The sequence below is a fragment of the Argentina silus genome, assembly GCF_951799395.1.
Source record: "Argentina silus genome assembly, chromosome: 4".
Lineage (NCBI taxonomy): Eukaryota > Metazoa > Chordata > Actinopteri > Argentiniformes > Argentinidae > Argentina > Argentina silus.
The window spans coordinates 26,094,284-26,112,949 of NC_139658.1; the positions used below are offsets into that span (position 1 = coordinate 26,094,284).

Here is an 18,666-nt window from a genome sequence, read left to right on the forward strand (position 1 = left end):
GATGGAAATACTACAAGGAGAGGTAGCATCGTCCGTAAAGACCTCTGCTTGGCGTCTTCCACAGACAAGATGGAGTGTCACAATTCTGATCTGTAATTGTGATCTCCTGAGGGTCGCTTCTCTCCCTGCATCTCTGTGTGTCTGTCCTCCTCTCCACGCCCGTCTGTCTGTCTGTATGTCTGTCTGTCTGTCTGTTTGTCTGTGTGTCTGTCTGTCTGTTACCAGTGAAATCTGCTTGTATGATTCCCAGATCCCACCATGCTCCTCTTCTCCTGTTTCCACTGCATGACAACATTTTCACCAGGAGGTGACAGCCCTGAACAACGACCATGGCCTTCCTCCCCTAGATTGCATGGCCTTCCTCCCCTAGATTGCATGGTTGCTGTAGCTGATGTATGTTTGCTTTGTGGCAAAAGCTAAAAGAGAGGAGAGAGAAAAACAAGAGAGAGAGAGAGAGAGAGAGAGAGAGAGAGAGAGAGAGAGAGAGAGAGAGAGAGAGAGAGAGAGAGAGAGAGAGTCAAGGTTAACACCCTCACATAAACAGCACAGAGAGACAGTAGAGCCTTTGCTGTGGAAGGATTGGGTTATTAGACAGACTTTGTTTTCACAAGTTTTATTACTAGCTTGTGCTTCACCCCTGAATAAATGAGTTGTGTTATTCTATGATGGTGTTTTCAGAAGTAAACAAGCATACAATACTCCTCCACATTCAAGTGTAAAGCACGTCTGGCCATATTTAACCTCAGGCATAGGCTTGGCTGTTGTATTTGCTCTGTGGAAGATGAGAGGTCAGTCAGCTCCCCAGACCTCCATCCTCCTCCACCCTCCTCCACCCCCCCTGTCTCCCCAGACCTCTTCCCCCCCTGTCTCCCCACCCTCCTCCCCCCTCCTCTTGTCTCCCCAGACCTCCACCCTCCCCGTCTCCCCACCCTCCCCCCCTGTCTCCCCACCTGTCTCCCCCCCGTCTCCCCACCCTCCTCCCCCCCGTCTCCCCCCTGTCTCCCCACCCCCCCCGTCTCCCCCCCGTCCCCCCCCCCCATCCTCTTGTCTCCCCGGACCTCAGCTCTCCGGTCAGCACCCTGCACTGTGTTATCTGATTGGCTGAGGTGGACCAGATAAATCCAGACATCTTCCACTGTTGTTTTCCTCCTGCTGGTTGCTGTGTACTGTATGTGTCCCCATGGCAGTGACAATGACAAATGGTGCTTATTGAAAGCCTTTGGCCTGCAGCCCCCTGCACACCACAGGCCATCAGGAGGAACGCTGCTGTCACACCTACCATGTCTATAGTGTACACAGCTCACACTGGTGGTGGCTGCTGCTGTTGTTGTAGAAGCAAAAGCCCTTGTTTAACAAACCACTCTCATAGCATATGTGTTCAGTGTGTGTAAACGTTGACGTTTTGTGTGTGTGTGTGTGTGTGTGTGTAAACGTAGCATGTGTGTAAATGTAGATGTATGTGTGTGTGTGTGTGTGTGTGTGTGTGTGTGTGTGTGTGTAAATGTAGCGTGTGTGTAAATGTAGACGTTGTGTAACGCAGCACAATGATCATCACCCTTCTTAGCAAAACCGTCACAATCAAACATTTGTGTGTGTGGTGTATTTGTGTATTTATGTATTTGTGTATTTGTGTGTGTGGTGTATTTGTGTGTGCGGTGTATTTGTGTATTTGTGTGTGTGGTGTATTTGTGTATTTGTGTGTGTGGTGTATTTGTGTGTGTGGTGTATTTGTGTATTTGTGTGTGTGGTGTATTTGTGTGTGTGGTGTATTTGTGTATTTGTGTGTGTGGTGTATTTGTGTATTTGTGTGTGTGGTGTATTTGTGTATTTGTGTGTGTGGTGTATTTGTGTATTTGTGTGTGTGGTGTATTTGTGTATTTGTAACTTTTGCTATCGACGCAAAAAAGTTGCAGGTTGTGAATAATCAGACAGCTCCCGTAGCAGACGGTCGCAGGGCTGCACGCATCATTAACATGTTCACCAAGAGGGAGGATATCTCCGTTAACAGACCTGACTGATTAAAATTGAGGGGAGGAGGGGGGAAAGGGGGGAGGGGGTGTGTTGGGGGGAGGAGGGGGGAAGGAGGGAGGGGGTGTGTTGGGGGGAGGGGATGTGTTGGGGGGGGGGGTGTTGGGGGGGGGTTTAGCCATCACCTGAGTAATTTCTGCTGAGTCGATTGTTGAAGTCATTATTCAGCTGGGTTGTGTAGCAGCAGACCTGCTGCTGATACCAGGCAGGTTTATTGGTATTGAAATGAGAGGGCGGGATTAGAGGTCCAGCCGGTTCAGAAAGGAAACTAATTTGCCTCTCAATTATTTACAGCAGACTTTTCACGAGTGGCACATATTGGGCGTTAAATAGCAAAAAGGAGAATTTAGCAAGATTCCTGTTCAGCATGCTGAGCATAAGCAGAGTGTTTATCTCTGAGATTCTGCAATATGCATTTAAATGAAAGAAGGAGACGTGTTTCTAGAAGTAACTGAAATTGAAATGGATCTCAGACTGCTTGACCCCTCCATAAGAACAGCTCCTCTGTGTTGAAGTTGTGTCGTAGACTGAAGACACATCTCTTCAGGCTGCATCTTGACTGTCCCTCTGTAAAGACCTCTTCACCCCCACTACCCCTCTGTACAGTTCCTCTACTGTTAATAATAACTAATAATAATAATAATAATAAAAAAAAAAAAAGAATCCTTCCTTCTTCTAGCATTGTGACTGCCAACGGCCCCTGGTCCTAGCATAGATTTTTGCTTATGATGACTGATGATGATTCACTTACGCTAGACAAATGTACTTGTTGCTTTGGATACAAGTGTCTGCTGAATGTCAAACTTGTAAAATGTAAACAGTTGGACTTCTCTCTGTCTAATGGAGGTGGTCTGGAAGGCAGAGCCAGGCTTGATGAGGAACCTTGCCACAGACGTCAACACTTGTCATTAGTGCCTCTGTTATTCCTGCCATGACCCCCCCCCCCCACCCCCCCACGCACACACACACACACACACACAGCACAGCACAGCAGTGGAGACTTCGAAACCAGCGGATGTTTTCATACCTTCTCCTGAATCACTAACACATTTCTGTTTCTGTTTCTTTTTTTTCTAACATGAAAGATGGCGGCTAGTTCCCCAAATCCATTGAAGTGTAAAATAACAATGGTGAGCGTTGGCTGGCGTCAGTCCTGACTGTGTCTTCTACCTCTGCTATACGCCAGTGTGTTTCTGTGATTCTGTCAGCCTGAAGAAGGAAACTCCAGAGAGAAACATGAACACAAACAGGGCTGCTCCTAGCCCTGTGTTTCTACCACGCCCTCAGCTCAGGGGAGGCTGGCAGAGGTAGCAATCAGAGGACGGCCTCGTTGTTGTTGCATGGAACCTTATTCAGGAATACTCTCAGACTAAACACACGTGTGTTTGATACCATTCCTTACTCCGTTCCACGCAATAACCACAACCCCGTCCTCTGCCGGCCTCCCCTGGTTTCCCCCACGGCCTCACCTTGTGTCTCCTCACACAGCTCGGTCTTGGCCTCCCCGTTGGGTCTGAGGCTGGCCTTGGGGTTGAACTTGTTGGACATGGTGGCGGCGGTGACCACAGCCTTCAGGCTGCGCGTGCGCTTGGGGACGTTCTGCTCTGGGTGGAAGAGCACCACGTAGACCTTGGGCATGTAGAGCATCCCCAGAGACACAGAGGCGCTCAGACTTACAGAGACGGTCAGCGTGGTCGTCTGGATGTACATCTGGAACAGCACCAGAGTTAGCATCACAGTTAGCATCACAGTTAGCATCACAGTTAGGATGTACATCTGGAACAACACAACAGTTAGCATTGCAGTTAGCATCACAGTTAGCATCACAGTTAGCATCTGCAAACAATGCATTTAGTTGAACAATTGAAAATTGCATGTCAATGTCATGTCCTCTTTACTACTGACTCAGACACGTCCAGCAGTGTGTCCTTTAAGTGGAACAACCATCATCATATGATACGAGACGAGGAGCATTGAGAAATGTTGTTGTGTACAGAGTGTGTAAGACAGTGGTCTGTACGATGGCAGGGCAGCAGGATGTGTCTGTGGTGTTTCACTGTGAGCTGTAAAGGATTTCTCTGTATTGGTCCATCAGTGCTGAGTGTCTCGTGGTTAGAGAGCAGAGACGTCTGAGGAAATAGGTTATTCCATTATGTTGCCTATTAAATTCAATCAACTCAACATTAATATTTGTTTTCCCAGAGCACGCTCCAGACCACCTGGTTGCTTCAGTTTCTGCCGTGCTAGTTTTAATGGTGGTCACGACAACCTTAAAACTAATTTCATCATAACACCGTGCCGATCACCTCCTATTCTGATTCGCTACAAGCTGCCCCATAAAAAATAAACAGCCTCATGAAAATTGTATACATGATTGAACATTCAGAATCATGGGGGAGGACCTTGCTGAGTATCGTTCTCCCTCTCTCTGGTCTCCCTCTCTCCTTCTCTTTGTTCTCCCTCTCTCCTTCTCTCTGGTCTCCCTCTCTCCTTCTCTCTGGTCTCCCTCTCTCCTTCTCTGTGGTCTCCCTCACACCGTTCTCTCTCTCTCTCTCCCTCTCCTTCTATCTTCCTCCCTCTCTCCATTCTCTCTCTCCCTCCCTCTCTCAGCCCAGCTTTAATGAGAAGCTTAATGAGAGCATAAAAGAAGAGGAAGGTCTCTGTGGAAGTGTTTACATTGTGAGAGTGTGGCTCCTCCTGACCGTTTGAGAAAGAGTGATTAAGGCCCGGCTAACATTAAACCTACCACAACAAATTGAATCCAGACACCGTGATAGGATCTTCTACCCGACACAGTCCCACTCCACCCTGACTCATCTCGGTCGCTGCGTGCCCTGGTTAAATATTCATCCATCTTTGATACAGTGTTGACCAGTGAATTCTAATCAGTTCCATTTGACCAGTGTCTCCTCGGCTGTGTGTTCCCTATGGTGTTCTATGGTGTTCTCTATGGTGTTCTCTGGTGTTCTCTATGGTGTTCTATATGGTGTTCTATGGTGTTCTCTATGGTGTTCTCTGGTGTTCTCTATGGTGTTCTATGGTGTTTTCTCTGGTGTTCTATGGTGTTTTCTATGGTGTTCTCTATGGTGTTCTATGGTGTTTTCTCTGGTGTTCTATGGTGTTTTCTATGGTGTTCTCTATGGTGTTCTATGGTGTTCCCTATAGTGTTCTATGGTGTTCTATATGGTGTTCTATATGGTGTTCTCTATGGTGTTCTATGGTGTTCCCTATAGTGTTCTATGGTGTTCTATATGGTGTTCTATATGGTGTTCTCTATGGTGTTCTATGGTGTTCCATATGGTGTTCTCTATGGTGTTTTCTATGGTGCTCTATGGTGTTTTCTATGGTGTTTTCTATGGTGTTCTATGGTTCTCTGTGGAGTTCTACGGTTCTCTGTGGGGTTCTCTGTGCAGCGCTGCCTCTCTCCCTACAGTGTCTCATCCACATCCAGGCAGGACAGATGGAGGGGGAGGGGCTTGGATGAGAGAAGAGAAGAGAAGAGAAGAGAAGAGAAGAGAAGAGAAGAGAAGAGAAGAGAAGAAAAGGGCAGCTGTGGTGGTCTTCCTCCAGCTGTGGAGACTGTTAACTAGAGCACGACTCTGGCCTCGGCTGCTCTGGGCTCGGCTGCTCTGGGCTCGGCTGCTCTGGGCTCGGCTGCTCTGGGCTCGGCTGGTGTCTCGGGGGAAGTACAGAGACCGAGCTGTTCTTTAGATCATGTATTCATTGAAAGAAATGAGAAAAATATCCTGTGGCCCTTCCATTTAGAACGGAACAGAGTCTCTGACATGGAGAATGTGTGTGTGTTTATGTGATAAAGCAATAGAAACACAACTAGACCCTATTGGTGATTACCAATATTTACAATCAATCAATCAATCAACCAATCAATCAATCAATCAATCAATCAATCAATCAATCAATCAATCAATCAATCAATCAATCAAGCGCTCTCTGGATATTATCTCATTTATTTTAACGGAACAACTGAATAGCTTAAAACACAATAACCCAGTTCTGCTGCCTGGTTCTGTGCTTGTAGATCCACCAAGGGGCTGTGTACTTGGGAGGAAACCCGTTTCCCTCTCTGTAGCAGAGCTCATTAGGCGGTGCTCCTCCCTGATGGACCTGAGCTCAGAACCGCTGACGGAGGCGGGATGGAGGGTACAGTATTACACACCCGTCTCATCACCATGGCGTCCACCGGCCCCAGGCTAGGCATGCTCATACGCCTCACTGCAGCCTTAATGAGTGAAAGAGAACAGGCAGGATGGGGGGGGGATGTGGGGAGGATAGGGGGGGGGGGGGGGGGGGATGTGGGGAGGATAGGGGGGAGGGGGGATGGGGAGGGATGGGGAGGAGGAGGAGGACGGGGGGGGGGGGGGGAGGAGGATGGGGGTGGGGGGGGATGTGAAGTCCTGCGTGGTTTGCTTATGAACCTCAGTGTCTAGGTGCACGCGAACAGGAAGAAGGCCCTGAATTTTTTAACCCGTTAGATAACACTTCCCTTTATCTCTGGACTAAAAAAGCACCAACTCTTTTTCGGTTGTTGACAAAAAGTCGAGGCCCTCCGAGATGCTGTCGTTTTAACTATCGTTAGCTAAATCGACGTGCTCAGAAATGACAGGCCGGGAATCATTTCCGCTTTTTCGTTTCACACTTTGCTGCTTTGCATGGTCACTTAACGCGGCATGCAGACACTCAGCACCACAGCCTATTGGATCAGGACGGAGTACGATTACGGTCTAATTAAACTAATAAACCAACAGAGGCCTCTGGGGACGCGGTGATGTGTCACTGCAGGAGGATGTGATTAACACAGTATTGTTGTTCTGCCCCTTGATCAGCACCGCGCCCCCAGAATGCACCAGTCAATCACTTCAAACCCAGAGGGGCTCCGGACTGGTACCAGAGTAACCGCTGTGAAACCCACGATCCCAAGATCGTGTTCAGCCAGGGGAGGCTGGTGGAGGTAGAAATCGGAGGACGGGCTCATTGTAATACATGGAGTGGATAAGGGACTGTTTAGCCCTCTGTCCACTGTGGCAGTGATCCTCAGATAGATAGATAGATAGATAGATAGATAGATAGATAGATAGATAGATAGATAGATAGATAGATAGATAGATGACAAGCCCATTGGTCCATCTCCCCCCGCGCGGCAGGCTTATTGGTCTATTCCTCCTTGAGTAGCCCGTGAGAGTTTTAAGCCTCTGGAAAGCCTGCTTAATGTTCATGTCGCTGAAGTGCTGTTCAAGTGTCTTTGTATTTAAGCTTGGTCTTTTTAATCTCATTTCTGACAGAACAGCTTCAGGCATTAAGAGAGAGACAGTCTTTGCATTGGATCTTTCAGACTGTGTTTGAGAGATTAGCCTCGGCCTGGTGCAGGTAGCCAGAAGGATGAGGACGGCTCCGACATGCCAAGACATGGACCCCTAGCCTGCTGTTAGCACACAGCCTCCCATTAGCATGTAGCCTGCCCTAAGCCCAGAGCCTGCCCTATACAATGTGATCTGGTGTTCATGAGCTCGCTCTCATTCACAGCAAAATGACACCGTTCTCAACAAGCTGTTGACATGGCCGACAGCACAATGGCAACTCCATAAAGACATAAACAAAACCCACTCACTCAATCAGCCATTCAGCACCATAATGGCTGCCCTCTCTGTGTGGGCTGATTGCATTTGAATTGAGTCCATTGTGCAGAGACACCTCTCTCTCTCTCTCTCAGAGTCCATTGTGGAGAGACACTGATTTAGACTTTCTTCCCCAGGTTAGTGGGTTAGCAGGTTAGTGGGTTAGCAGGTTAGTGGGTTAGCAGGTTAGCGGGTTAGCAGGTTAGCGGGTTAGCAGGTTAGCGGGTTAGCAGGTTAGCCGGTTAGCAGGTTAGCCGGTTAGCGGGTTAGCCGCATCCACTCCCATAGCTAGCATCAGGTTCGGTGATCACACTCTATAATAGGCCAGATGTCCCCGTCTGAATAACGGAGCCGGCCTCCGATGGCACATCACTTACCCTGACATGGGATGACAAATAAATGAGTCTGCTCAGAGCGCTGAGGCGGGGGCTGGCTGGGAGCGGCGGGTGATGAGCACATAGGCGGACAGATAAGGTAAATCAAGACCAGGAGGAAGTGAGGCATTTAATTGCTCTAAAAGACGTGTCATCACAAGCTGCCAGGCTTTGTTGTGCCTGTCACTTTGCATGATTACGAGACGCTTTTGTTTTGGCGTTAATTTCTTTAAAAAGGAACACTTTACGTAAGAGCCTTGGGAGTCTGTCACGGCGTTCTTCTTCTCATTGATTTGGAAATTAAGCGTTTTGGAGTGCGAGTGGCCTCAGCGCTGCGGCGTGCCAGAGAGCGTTTGTTAAGGCACAGTGTAATCTCCAGGGCAGATGGCAGCAGCACTGCAACTACACGGCATTCTAACATCCTGCTATCCTCCCACTTCTGGACCTCCGAAGGTTCCTGTACGTTGGTTTAGGATGGCTGTCGTCTAACAGGATTAGGCACTGCAGTACGCCACAAGGCTGCAGAAATTGGAGGGAATTTCAATGCGTGTTTACTGTTTCATCTGGCAAAGCTCGAGGCAGCGGTGGAGTTTTTAAAGTTACCGTATCTGGCTCACATTGTGCCGCAGTTTTCCTGAGAAACGTATGAGTTAATGAATGACGAATACAAGCAGAAAGGCCCTCTTATCTTCAGCTTCTGAGAGACAACCTGTTCCAGGGTTTCTAATTGAATTAGTTGTGCTGGGCTCCCTGTGTTGTTATTCAAAGCCATGCTAGCTAATGGATTACCTCATCCACAGAAAGCTGATGTTAATTAAATCTCAATCTCTCAATCTCCCAAACTACACTGGGCATGTCCCCCCCCGCCACCACCACCACCACCACTGGTACTGTAGCCCCCATCACTACATGCATTACAATGATCCTGTCCTCTGATCCCCCCACCCCCCCCCCCCCCCCCCCCCCGCCTTGGTGGAAGCCCTTACTCCATGTCCTGCCCTCCTGACCCTCGTTAGTCCCAGTGTTCCTTCGGGAGCTGGTCTGATCCGGGCCTGCGGTCCGCCGGGTCAGGCTCATTGATGTGACACGCTGACAGGCGTGTGAGCTGTTGGTGGCTGAACAGGTCATGGGTCACTAACACACAGTGGCACACATGACTCACAGCGTTACTGTACGCGGGGCTCCGAAGCGCCTGAGGAGGTGAAGGAATCCTCTTAACTGCTCTGCATGTTCAGTCTACTGGTTTTTTTAGTTGTTTTTTTTAAATTTCTGTCTTTGAATCAGATTCAAGTTTCCACGTCATCTCATTTGAATTTTTTCTCATTCTCAGACGTAAGCTGCGGAATTATACAATACCGCGATATGGAATTCCAGTCTTCATAAAACCAAGACTGCAGGGGAGATTAAAACTTAATGATTACAAAATGAGAATGCGTGCCCTTGCGTGGTATATTGTAGTATAAGTAGTTAGAGTGTTCTTCATGTGTAGTCGTGCCAGGAATGTCTCGTGCAAACAGCAGGAAACAGCATTTGTATTTAAATCCACCATATCCACCTACGCTGCCTCTGCACAGGCCTTGTATAATAACACAAAGGTTCAAAGGAGCCTCTATAAAGAAGCCAATGCATTAACCCAAAACATGAAAGAATTAACCTCCTTCCCAGGCTATTGCGCATAGCCCATATAAGCCTGGAATCAACGACTCAAACCTGGCCTTAGTGGGACTGAATTTAATGAGTAAAGTATTTATTATTATTTGATTTCAGCAAATTACAGGGCTGCGAGGTGTAGAAATGTGTGGTGTGTACGCACTTGGGGGGGGGGGGTGATTGATGTGAGGTAAAGCCAAGGCCAAGTTTGACGCATTGGTCAACCAGACCTTTCATGCATTTGGGCAGAGGTTTCTGGGAACGAGACTATGACAGAGAGACAGAGAGAGAGAGAGAGAGAGACGCAGTATAGAGTCCTCTTTGTACAGTATGTCTGCCAATTCCTCTGGAGATCAACACAAACAAACAGAAAAAAAAAAGAAAAGCCAACAGAACCATGTGACTGTTTAGGTACAGCAATCCTTTACCTTTTCTGTCGACTGAGACGTCCCAAAGAAGATGGGGATGAAGGCCAGCCAGATGATGCAGGTGGTGTACATGGTGAAGCCGATTGGCTTGGCCTCGTTGAAGGTCTCGGGCACGCCGCGCGTCTTGATGGCGTAGACGGTGCAGGTGACCATGAGCAGCATGCTGTAGCCCAGCAGGCAGATCAGAGACAGGTCTGAGATGTCACACTTCAGCACGCCGCGGGCTAGGGCTGGATTCACCGCACGCTGGTCCTCGTAGTCGATGATGGCCTGGGACGGGTCCACGCCGAACCAGATACACACGCCCAGCAGCTGCACTGAGGTCAGGCTGAAGGTGATGACCAGCTGGGAGGCCGGGGAGATGAACCTGGGGGCGCTCACCGACATGCTGCCCTGCTCGAAGATCCTGTAGATCCGGTTGGTCTTGGTGAGCAGCGCCCCGTAACTGAGGCTCATGCCCAGGCCCAGGAAGATGCGGCGCAGGGAGCAGACGCCCACGCCGGGCGGCGAGATCATCAGGAAGGTGGTGGCGTAGCACAGGAAGATGCCCGTCAGCAGCACGTAGCTCAGCTCGCGGCCGGACGCCTTGACGATGGGCGTGTCGTTGTAGCAGATGAAGGTGACCACCACCAGCAGAGTGGCCATGATGCCCAGGACGGCCAGCAGCACGGGGAACACCGCCCATGGCGAGCTCCACTCCAGCTTGACGATGGGGATGGGCCGGCAGGACGTGTGGTTCTCATTGGGCCGCAGGTCGAAGCGGCACATCTTGCAGGTGAAGGTGTCGGCCTGGTACTGGTACCCGTCGCAGCGCTCGCAGTGCCAGCAGCAGGGCATGCCCTTCACAATCTTCTTGCGCTCGCCGGGCTGGCAGGGCTGGCTGCAGATGGAGCGTGGCGTCTGCCGCACGCTGCCCGGCCACTGCATGGCACGAATCTGAGGGGGAGGAGAGATGGTGTCAGCTGGTAGAGCACGGCGCCAACAACGCTTAGGTTGTGTGTTCGATTCCCGCTGGAACCATGTACACTGAAAATGTATGCACTCACTGCAATGTAAGTCACTTTGGAAGAAAGCGTCAGCGAAATGGCATATATTATTATTATATTAACGATCGCTATCGCCCCAAACACTGTTTCTTCTTGCTTTGTGGCATACTGCGAGTGTGAGCGATTTTCCTCTCCATTAAAAATGCTATTATAGATAAAGAGTATTTTGGCATTTTAAAAGGGTGTATTTAGTGTAATGTTATTAACTTTCTTTCCTTGAATGGTGGTTGCTTTAAGTTCATAGCCAGCAAATCCCCAAATGTACATTTAATTAACAGCTCAAAGAATCCTAATGAACTAAAGCTTCTTCTGGAAGGAGAACTGGCACACACAGCACAGTGAGGGCCAGGGTCTATGTTAGCATTAGCATTATTAGCATTAGCAACACAGCACGGTGGGCCACATCTTTATATTAGCATTAGTATTATTAGCATTAGCAACACAGCACGGTGGCCCCATCTCTATATTAGCATTAGCGACAGTGCTGTGTGTGTGTGGCATTGGAAGAGGAGGTGAAGCTGACAACCAAGGTCCACTCCATAGCAACGTGTTTTCCTATCGCTCCATCTTGGCTCGCCCCAGGCTCTCTCTCTCTCTCTCCATATTCACTTACAACATTATTTGCAGGACAGCGTTCTGTAATTCACTTTTATAGCTTTGTAACACCCTGTGTCCACAATATTGTTTCTCTGGGTCTGTGACGCTGTCTGAAGGCATCATAGCGTCTGTGTGTCTGTTCTTAAGCTCTTATTGCGCTCTTTCATCACAATCCACATTGTTAATCATTAACGCACCCTCAGGATGTTTGCTCCCTTTGAAGATGGGAGCTCTAATGGCTGAGGAGGAATCACTAACCGTGTGCTGCAGTTGAGGGGAACACAACAGCCTATCAAGAGGGTGATTCTGTCAGAGCAGAGCACTGCAGGAGAATATGAATGAGCTGATCTGATCAGAACTGTGAGATCAAAAGAGAGGCTTACGTTGAGATACAGCTGGTCCGTCCAGTGGCCGATGATCTTGTACTCTGCGGTCTTGTTCTTGATCTGGTACTGGTAGATCTCATATCGACCCGGGGCGTCTCCGTTGTGGTTGAAGAGCACCGGGTTGCCTGCTATGCCTGAGAGACAAAGGACACATTGAAGAGCAAAACATATATATTATACCCATAATGTTCTTTTCATGTCCTCCAATTAGGGGAGGGTTGGGGCAGGGGGAAAACAAGGGACTAGAAATGATGCAGGCAATTCTATTGGATAGAATTAAGTTCTATTTTTCAAAGCTGATTTCTCCCTACTGGGTTTGTGGCTCTGCCTGTGAGAGAGAGGAGACATTCTGTTCACATGTAGATGATGGTGTGAGACCATGGTTGTATGTCAGGTGATGGTGTGATACCATGGTTGTATGTCAGGTGATGGTGTGATACCATGGTTGTATGTCAGATGATGGTGTGATACCATGGTTGTATGTCAGACGATGGTGTGATACCATGGTTGTATGTCAGGTGATGGTGTGATACCATGGTTGTATGTCAGATGATGGTGTGATACCATGGTTGTATGTCAGATGATGGTGTGATACCATGGTTGTATGTCAGGTGATGGTGTGATACCATGGTTGTATGTCAGGTGATGGTGTGATACCATGGTTGTATGTCAGGTGATGGTGTGATACTATGGTTGTATGTCAGACGATGGTGTGATACCATGGTTGTATGTCAGTGTATTTCCAGATGTATTATGTTCATTATTCATGACAGAAACGTTGAATGCAACAGATCAGTCTGATGACGCATAGAAAAAGGGATGTGGCCTATGATGTCATCTCTCCTCGCCCTCTACTCAGAATGATGTCATCTCTACTATGATGTCATCTCTACTATGATGTCATCTCTGCTCAGCATGATGCATCTGTTTAGTCAGACTGGATCTGCAGTCCTTCCTCTGATTTTGTGTGGAGAAATTATTTGAAACTGTGCATATGCGTATGCGTATGCGTTTGGATGTGTGTGTGTGTGTGTGTGTGTGTGTGTGTGATAGAGAGAGAACAACCGGTATTGCAGCGTTTCATTGGTGTTTTCTCTGTGTGTTTTGGTCTGAGACATACTGCAATGATGTTGTCACATGACCAGGCATCACATGACCAGGCCTGCAGGCAGCCTGGAACTAAAGGAGGACATTCCTTAGATACAGATCTTACTTCCTCCCAGGACGCTCCGGGAGCCTCTAATAGGCACTTCAAACCTCAAGTGTCACAAACACCCGTCTACCTCCGTTCCCTACCCTGATGAAAGGCTGAAGCCTTCCTCCTGTCATCCCCCTCCCCCCTCCCCCCTCCCCGCTCCCCGCTCCCCCCTCCCCGCTCCCCGCTCCCCAAACCGCAATCCGTGTCCCAGTTAAGAACAAGGGGCAGAGTGTGGCAGATCGAGGCGGTGGTTTTTTGCTGATGACTATTGTTTTTTCCCTTCTTTGTTTTCTTTCTCTGGAGGAAGGCGCTGCAGCACCCTAATCCACATCTCCATGACTCAGCCCCTCTGGATTAAGGCAGCGTTGCTGTCTGCTCAGACATGCCTCAGTGACGATGCAGCCCACACCACACAGCAAGAGCTGCAGATTAGATGGATTATGATGACTTCATGAAGCCAGACATATTACAAACACACTCCACCTCAACTCAAGTGTTGATCTGTAATCATTTGTGTCTGGTATATTAATCATAGTCATTTGGCTGTTTTCCCGTTTGTTGTTTTTGTTTTGTTCTCTGAAGAGCATTACAAGCGTACGGCTCTCCATCAGCCGTAGAGCAGGGGAGGCTGGTGGAGGTAGAAATCGGAGGACACATGTTTGATACCATTCCTCATTTCATTCCATATATTACAATGAGACCGTCCTCTGATTTCTACCTCCACCAGCCTCCCCTTGGAGCTGTCTAGGTTTCTAAATAGCTTCTACCCCCAGGCCATTAGACTGTTTTACAGGGAGGATGGATCCTGACTCGAACAGCTCAGTGCTTTCACACACTAATGCAGCAACACTGCTGATATAATTACAACTAACAGCTTATGGTCTTGTGGTCATGCTTGCTGTTGGCAGCGAGGCGGTTCTCTGGTCCTGGCGGTGTGCTGCTGTACTAAGAGGCAGTGTGCCGCTGTACTAAGAGGGGGTTCCTGATGTACTAAGAGGGGGTTCCTGATGTACTAAGAGGCAGTGTGCCGCTGTACTAAGAGGGGGTTCCTGATGTACTAAGAGGGGGTTCCTGCTGTACTAAGAGGCAGTGTGCCGCTGTACTAAGAGGGGGTTCCTGATGTACTAAGAGGGGGTTCCTGATGTACTAAGAGGGGGTTCCTGCTGTACTAAGAGGCGGTTCCTGATGTACTAAGAGGGGGTTCCTGATGTACTAAGAGGCGGTTCCTGATGGAGGACAGGCTCACTGTAATGAATGGTATCAAACGTATGTGTATGACACCATCCCTCATTCCATTCTATGTATTACGATGAGCCTGTCCTCCGTCAGCCTCACCTGGCCTCTCCCAGCCTCCCCTGTCCTCCATCAGCCTCCCCTGTCCTCCATCAGCCTCCCCTGGCCTCTGTGTACACAGACAGCAGCAGACGCAGGTCGCAGGTCGCAGGTCGCAGGTCGCAGGTCGCAGGCTTTAGAGAGCCTCTGTAGCCATGTTGTAGAGTGATTTTAAAGGAGCAATAAATACATGTTCTTCAGAGAAGCTTTAGATGTAATATTCTGGTAAGTTCGGGCCTAGAAGGCCCGTTGTCAGATCCCGTCAGAGTGGACAGGTCAATGGACAGCCACTCCAGAACCAACCGGAATGTACAGAAGGTTCCAGAATGTACAGAACCAACCAGAATGTACAGAACCAACCAGAAGGTTCAGAACCAACCAGAATGTTCAGAACCAACTAGAAGGTTCAGAACCAACCAGAATGTTCAGAACCAACCAGAATGTACAGAACCAACCAGAAGGTTCAGAACCAACCAGAATGTTCAGAACCAACTAGAAGGTTCAGAACCATCCAGAAGGTTCAGAACCAACCAGAATGTTCAGAACCAACTAGAAGGTTCAGAACCAATCAGAAGGGTCCATTCTCTAACAACGTACTTAGCAACACGACTCTGGAGTTAAGGTACGCAGAAGATTGAAAAAATGTTTTATGCCCTACACAAACAGTTTCAATTAAGTTTTCTTCAGTGTATATTCTATGACTAAAACAAGCTCAGTGAGTCATCTTCAAAACGCAGCCATTTGCAGCCATTGAAATGTAATTGAATGCACTTTGTGCACATTGTTTTGAGTATCTCTTTCAGCAGCCCTTTCTATGCTCTCCTGAGTCATTTCCCATTCAGGTGCTGAGCTGTACTCTACAGCACTCTCACAAACCTCACTAATACTGTACAGCTCTCTCACAAACCTCACTAATACTGTACAGCTCTCTCACAAACCTCACTAATACTGTACAGCTCTCTCACAAACCTCACTAATACTCTACAGCTCTCTCACAAACCTCACTAATACTGTACAGCTCTCTCACAAACCTCACTAATACTGTACAGCTCTCTCACAAACCTCACTAATACTGTACAGCTCTCTCACAAACCTCACTAATACTCTACAGCTCTCTCACAAACCTCACTAATACTGTACAGCTCTCTCACAAACCTCACTAATACTGTACAGCTCTCTCACATTTCCCCTCTAACACTGTTACTGCCTGCAGTCCAGAGGAGGCTGAAATCGGAGGAGGGCTCATTGTAATGCATGGAACGAACTGAGGAATGGTATCAAACACGTGTTCACAACCTGCAGCATGAACAGTTTACCACTGGTCTGTAATATGAACAGTTTACCACCGGTCTGTAATATGAACAGTTTACCACCGGTCTGTAATATGAACAGTTTACCACTGGTCTGTAATATGAACAGTTTACCACCGGTCTGTAATATGAACAGTTTACCACCGGTCTGTAATATGAACAGTTTAGATGCTGGTCTGGATGGTGTAGTAGCTGCTGGTCTGGATGGTGTAGTAGCTGCTGGTCTGGATGGTGTAGTAGATGCTGGTCTGGATGGTGTAGTAGCTGCTGGTCTGGATGGTGTAGTAGATGCTGGTCTGGATGGTGTAGTAGATGCTGGTCTGGATGGTGTAGTAGCTGCTGGTCTGGATGGTGTAGTAGATGCTGGTCTGGATGGTGTAGTAGATGCTGGTCTGGATGGTGTAGTAGATGCTGGTCTGGATGGTGTAGTAGCTGCTGGTCTGGATGGTGTAGTAGCTGCTCTACTCTCTCTGCTGGAGGATCACACAGTAGCCCACTGTAGCAGACCCCTCCACTGCACTGGAGTGTTGTTTAAGGTTCACAAATTACCAGCAATTATATTTAATATGCACTGATTGTGATGTTGATTATTATTTCAGCCCCTTAGCCTTCTGAATTAGGGGAGTGTGATCATTAATCCAACATGTGCTGGTTCTGCATGGCTGAGCGGGGGGCGGGGGGGGACACCTTGAGCAGCATAGCCTGTAGCTCGCTACACCAGTCATTAGTGCTTAATGAACTGTACACACGCCATGTGCACAACCTACACACACACACACACACACACACTTGACTTCACTGTGTTTCTTACTCTCTCTCACTTTCCTTCGATCTGCATAATTAATGCATTTCGCTAAACGGACCTTCGACATTGACAAGCGGTCTCAAGCCGGGCTTTAACACAGACGGCCCGGTCGGGGACGCGGCTGATCAGCTCCTTCAGAGTCCGGCTGTCAGACACGGAACGGGACAGTTTGTGGCAATGAATTCATGAGCACACGGTATGAAAGGTTGTTACCATGGGGACATACGTGTAATGACATACATGACATATATGAGATATGAGGTGGGACCTGTGCTGTAGGTCTGTGTGTGTAGATCAGGGGATCAGGACAGGAATGAGGAACATATCAAACCTGGAGGAAATGTCACGTCTGTCTCTGCATTTCTCCCCACGAGTCAACAGTACCTGCACATGTGAATGTGTCACATACTGGGACGGGTACACACACAAGGATGAACATAGAGGAAGCTGCTCCTCACGTCTGGCTTGACTGATGCGTCCTGTGCTTCTGTAGTTGTTCATGTGTTTTCTGGAGAAGCTTGAACATCAGACAGGCTGCGGTAAGCAGAAACACTGGCAGTGTCTCTGAGTCTCACAACATTGAAGAGTTGGCACTTCCTTGAGAAGAGGGGGAGTGAGCGGAGGGGAAGAATGGCCCACAGCGCTTCAGTAGCTTGCCTTTGTTCCACGGACAGAACTTCACAGCCGGGTTCGACTGACGGGGGAGAGGCCGCTCTGCAGTCTGCAGTAGAGCAAAAAGAAAAATCTAAGAAAAAAAAAGAAAGACTTTTTTCTGTGACGTGATCGCAGCAGACCTGATGGGAAGCTTCAATCAACCACTGGAGTCTCAAGCTGCCCTTTGACCACGGGAGGCTGGGGGAGGTAGAACACCAGGGGAGGCTGGTGGAGGTAGAACACCAGGAGGCCTGGAGGGTCTGTGGACCAGGCGGGCAGGAGGAACACATGGAAACTGTTTGACACCTGCTTTGTATGCAGAGGCCCTGCGGGCTGATGCTGAGCCAGAATCAGCAGTCGGAAAGTGGAAGATTGAGGAGGAACAGATGAAGTGGTGGTGCTGGTCTGGGAGGGAACAGATGAAGTGGTGGTGCTGGTCTGGGAGGGAACAGATGAAGTGGTGGTGCTGGTCTGGGAGGGAACAGATGAAGTGGTGGTGCTGGTCTGGGAGGGAACAGATGAAGTGGTGGTGCTGGTCTGGGAGGGAACAGATGAAGTGGTGGTGCTGGTCTGGGAGGGAACAGTAAAGCTTTACAGCGTTCAGGGTCTCTCTAATGAATGCACACTATCCAATTCAACCCTAACCCTAACCCTAACCCTAACCCTGTAACCCTAACCCTAACCCTAACCCTAACCCAATGATGCACACTATCCAACCCTAACCCTAACCCTAACCCAATGATGCACACTATCCAATTCAACCCTAACCCTAACCCTAACCCTAACCCAATGATGCACACTATCCAATTCAACCCTAACCCTAACCCTAACCCTAACCCTAACCCAATGATGCACACTATCCAATTCAACCCTAACCCTAACCCTAACCCTAACCCAATGATGCACACTATCCAATTCAACCCTAACCCTAACCCTAACCCTAACCCTAACCCAATGATGCACACTATCCAATTCAACCCTAACCCTAACCCTAACCCTAACCCTAACCCAATGATGCACACTATCCAATTCAACCCTAACCCTAACCCTAACCCTAACCCTAACCCAATGATGCACACTATCCAATTCAACCCTAACCCTAACCCTAACCCTAACCCTAACCCTAACCCTAACCCAATGATGCACACTATCCAATTCAACCCTAACCCTAACCCTAACCCTAACCCAATGATGCACACTATCCAATTCAACCCTAACCCTAACC

General features: G+C 48.6%; 1 protein-coding gene across 1 annotated transcript in view; it reads right to left on the reverse strand.

Annotated features, from left to right (window-relative positions):
* Positions 1-303: 303 nt before the first annotated feature.
* The window catches only part of grm4 (glutamate receptor, metabotropic 4), a 68,017-nt gene continuing 49,654 nt past the window's right edge, over positions 304-18,666 (reverse strand). The window contains exons 7-10 of the mRNA XM_083668664.1: positions 12,140-12,276; positions 10,114-11,049; positions 3,498-3,738; positions 304-416 (exon numbers count right to left, since the gene is read on the reverse strand). Coding sequence (XP_083524790.1) covers positions 367-416; positions 3,498-3,738; positions 10,114-11,049; positions 12,140-12,276 — 1,364 coding nt within the window. The 3' untranslated portion in view covers positions 304-366. The remainder of the gene's footprint in view (positions 417-3,497; positions 3,739-10,113; positions 11,050-12,139; positions 12,277-18,666) is intronic.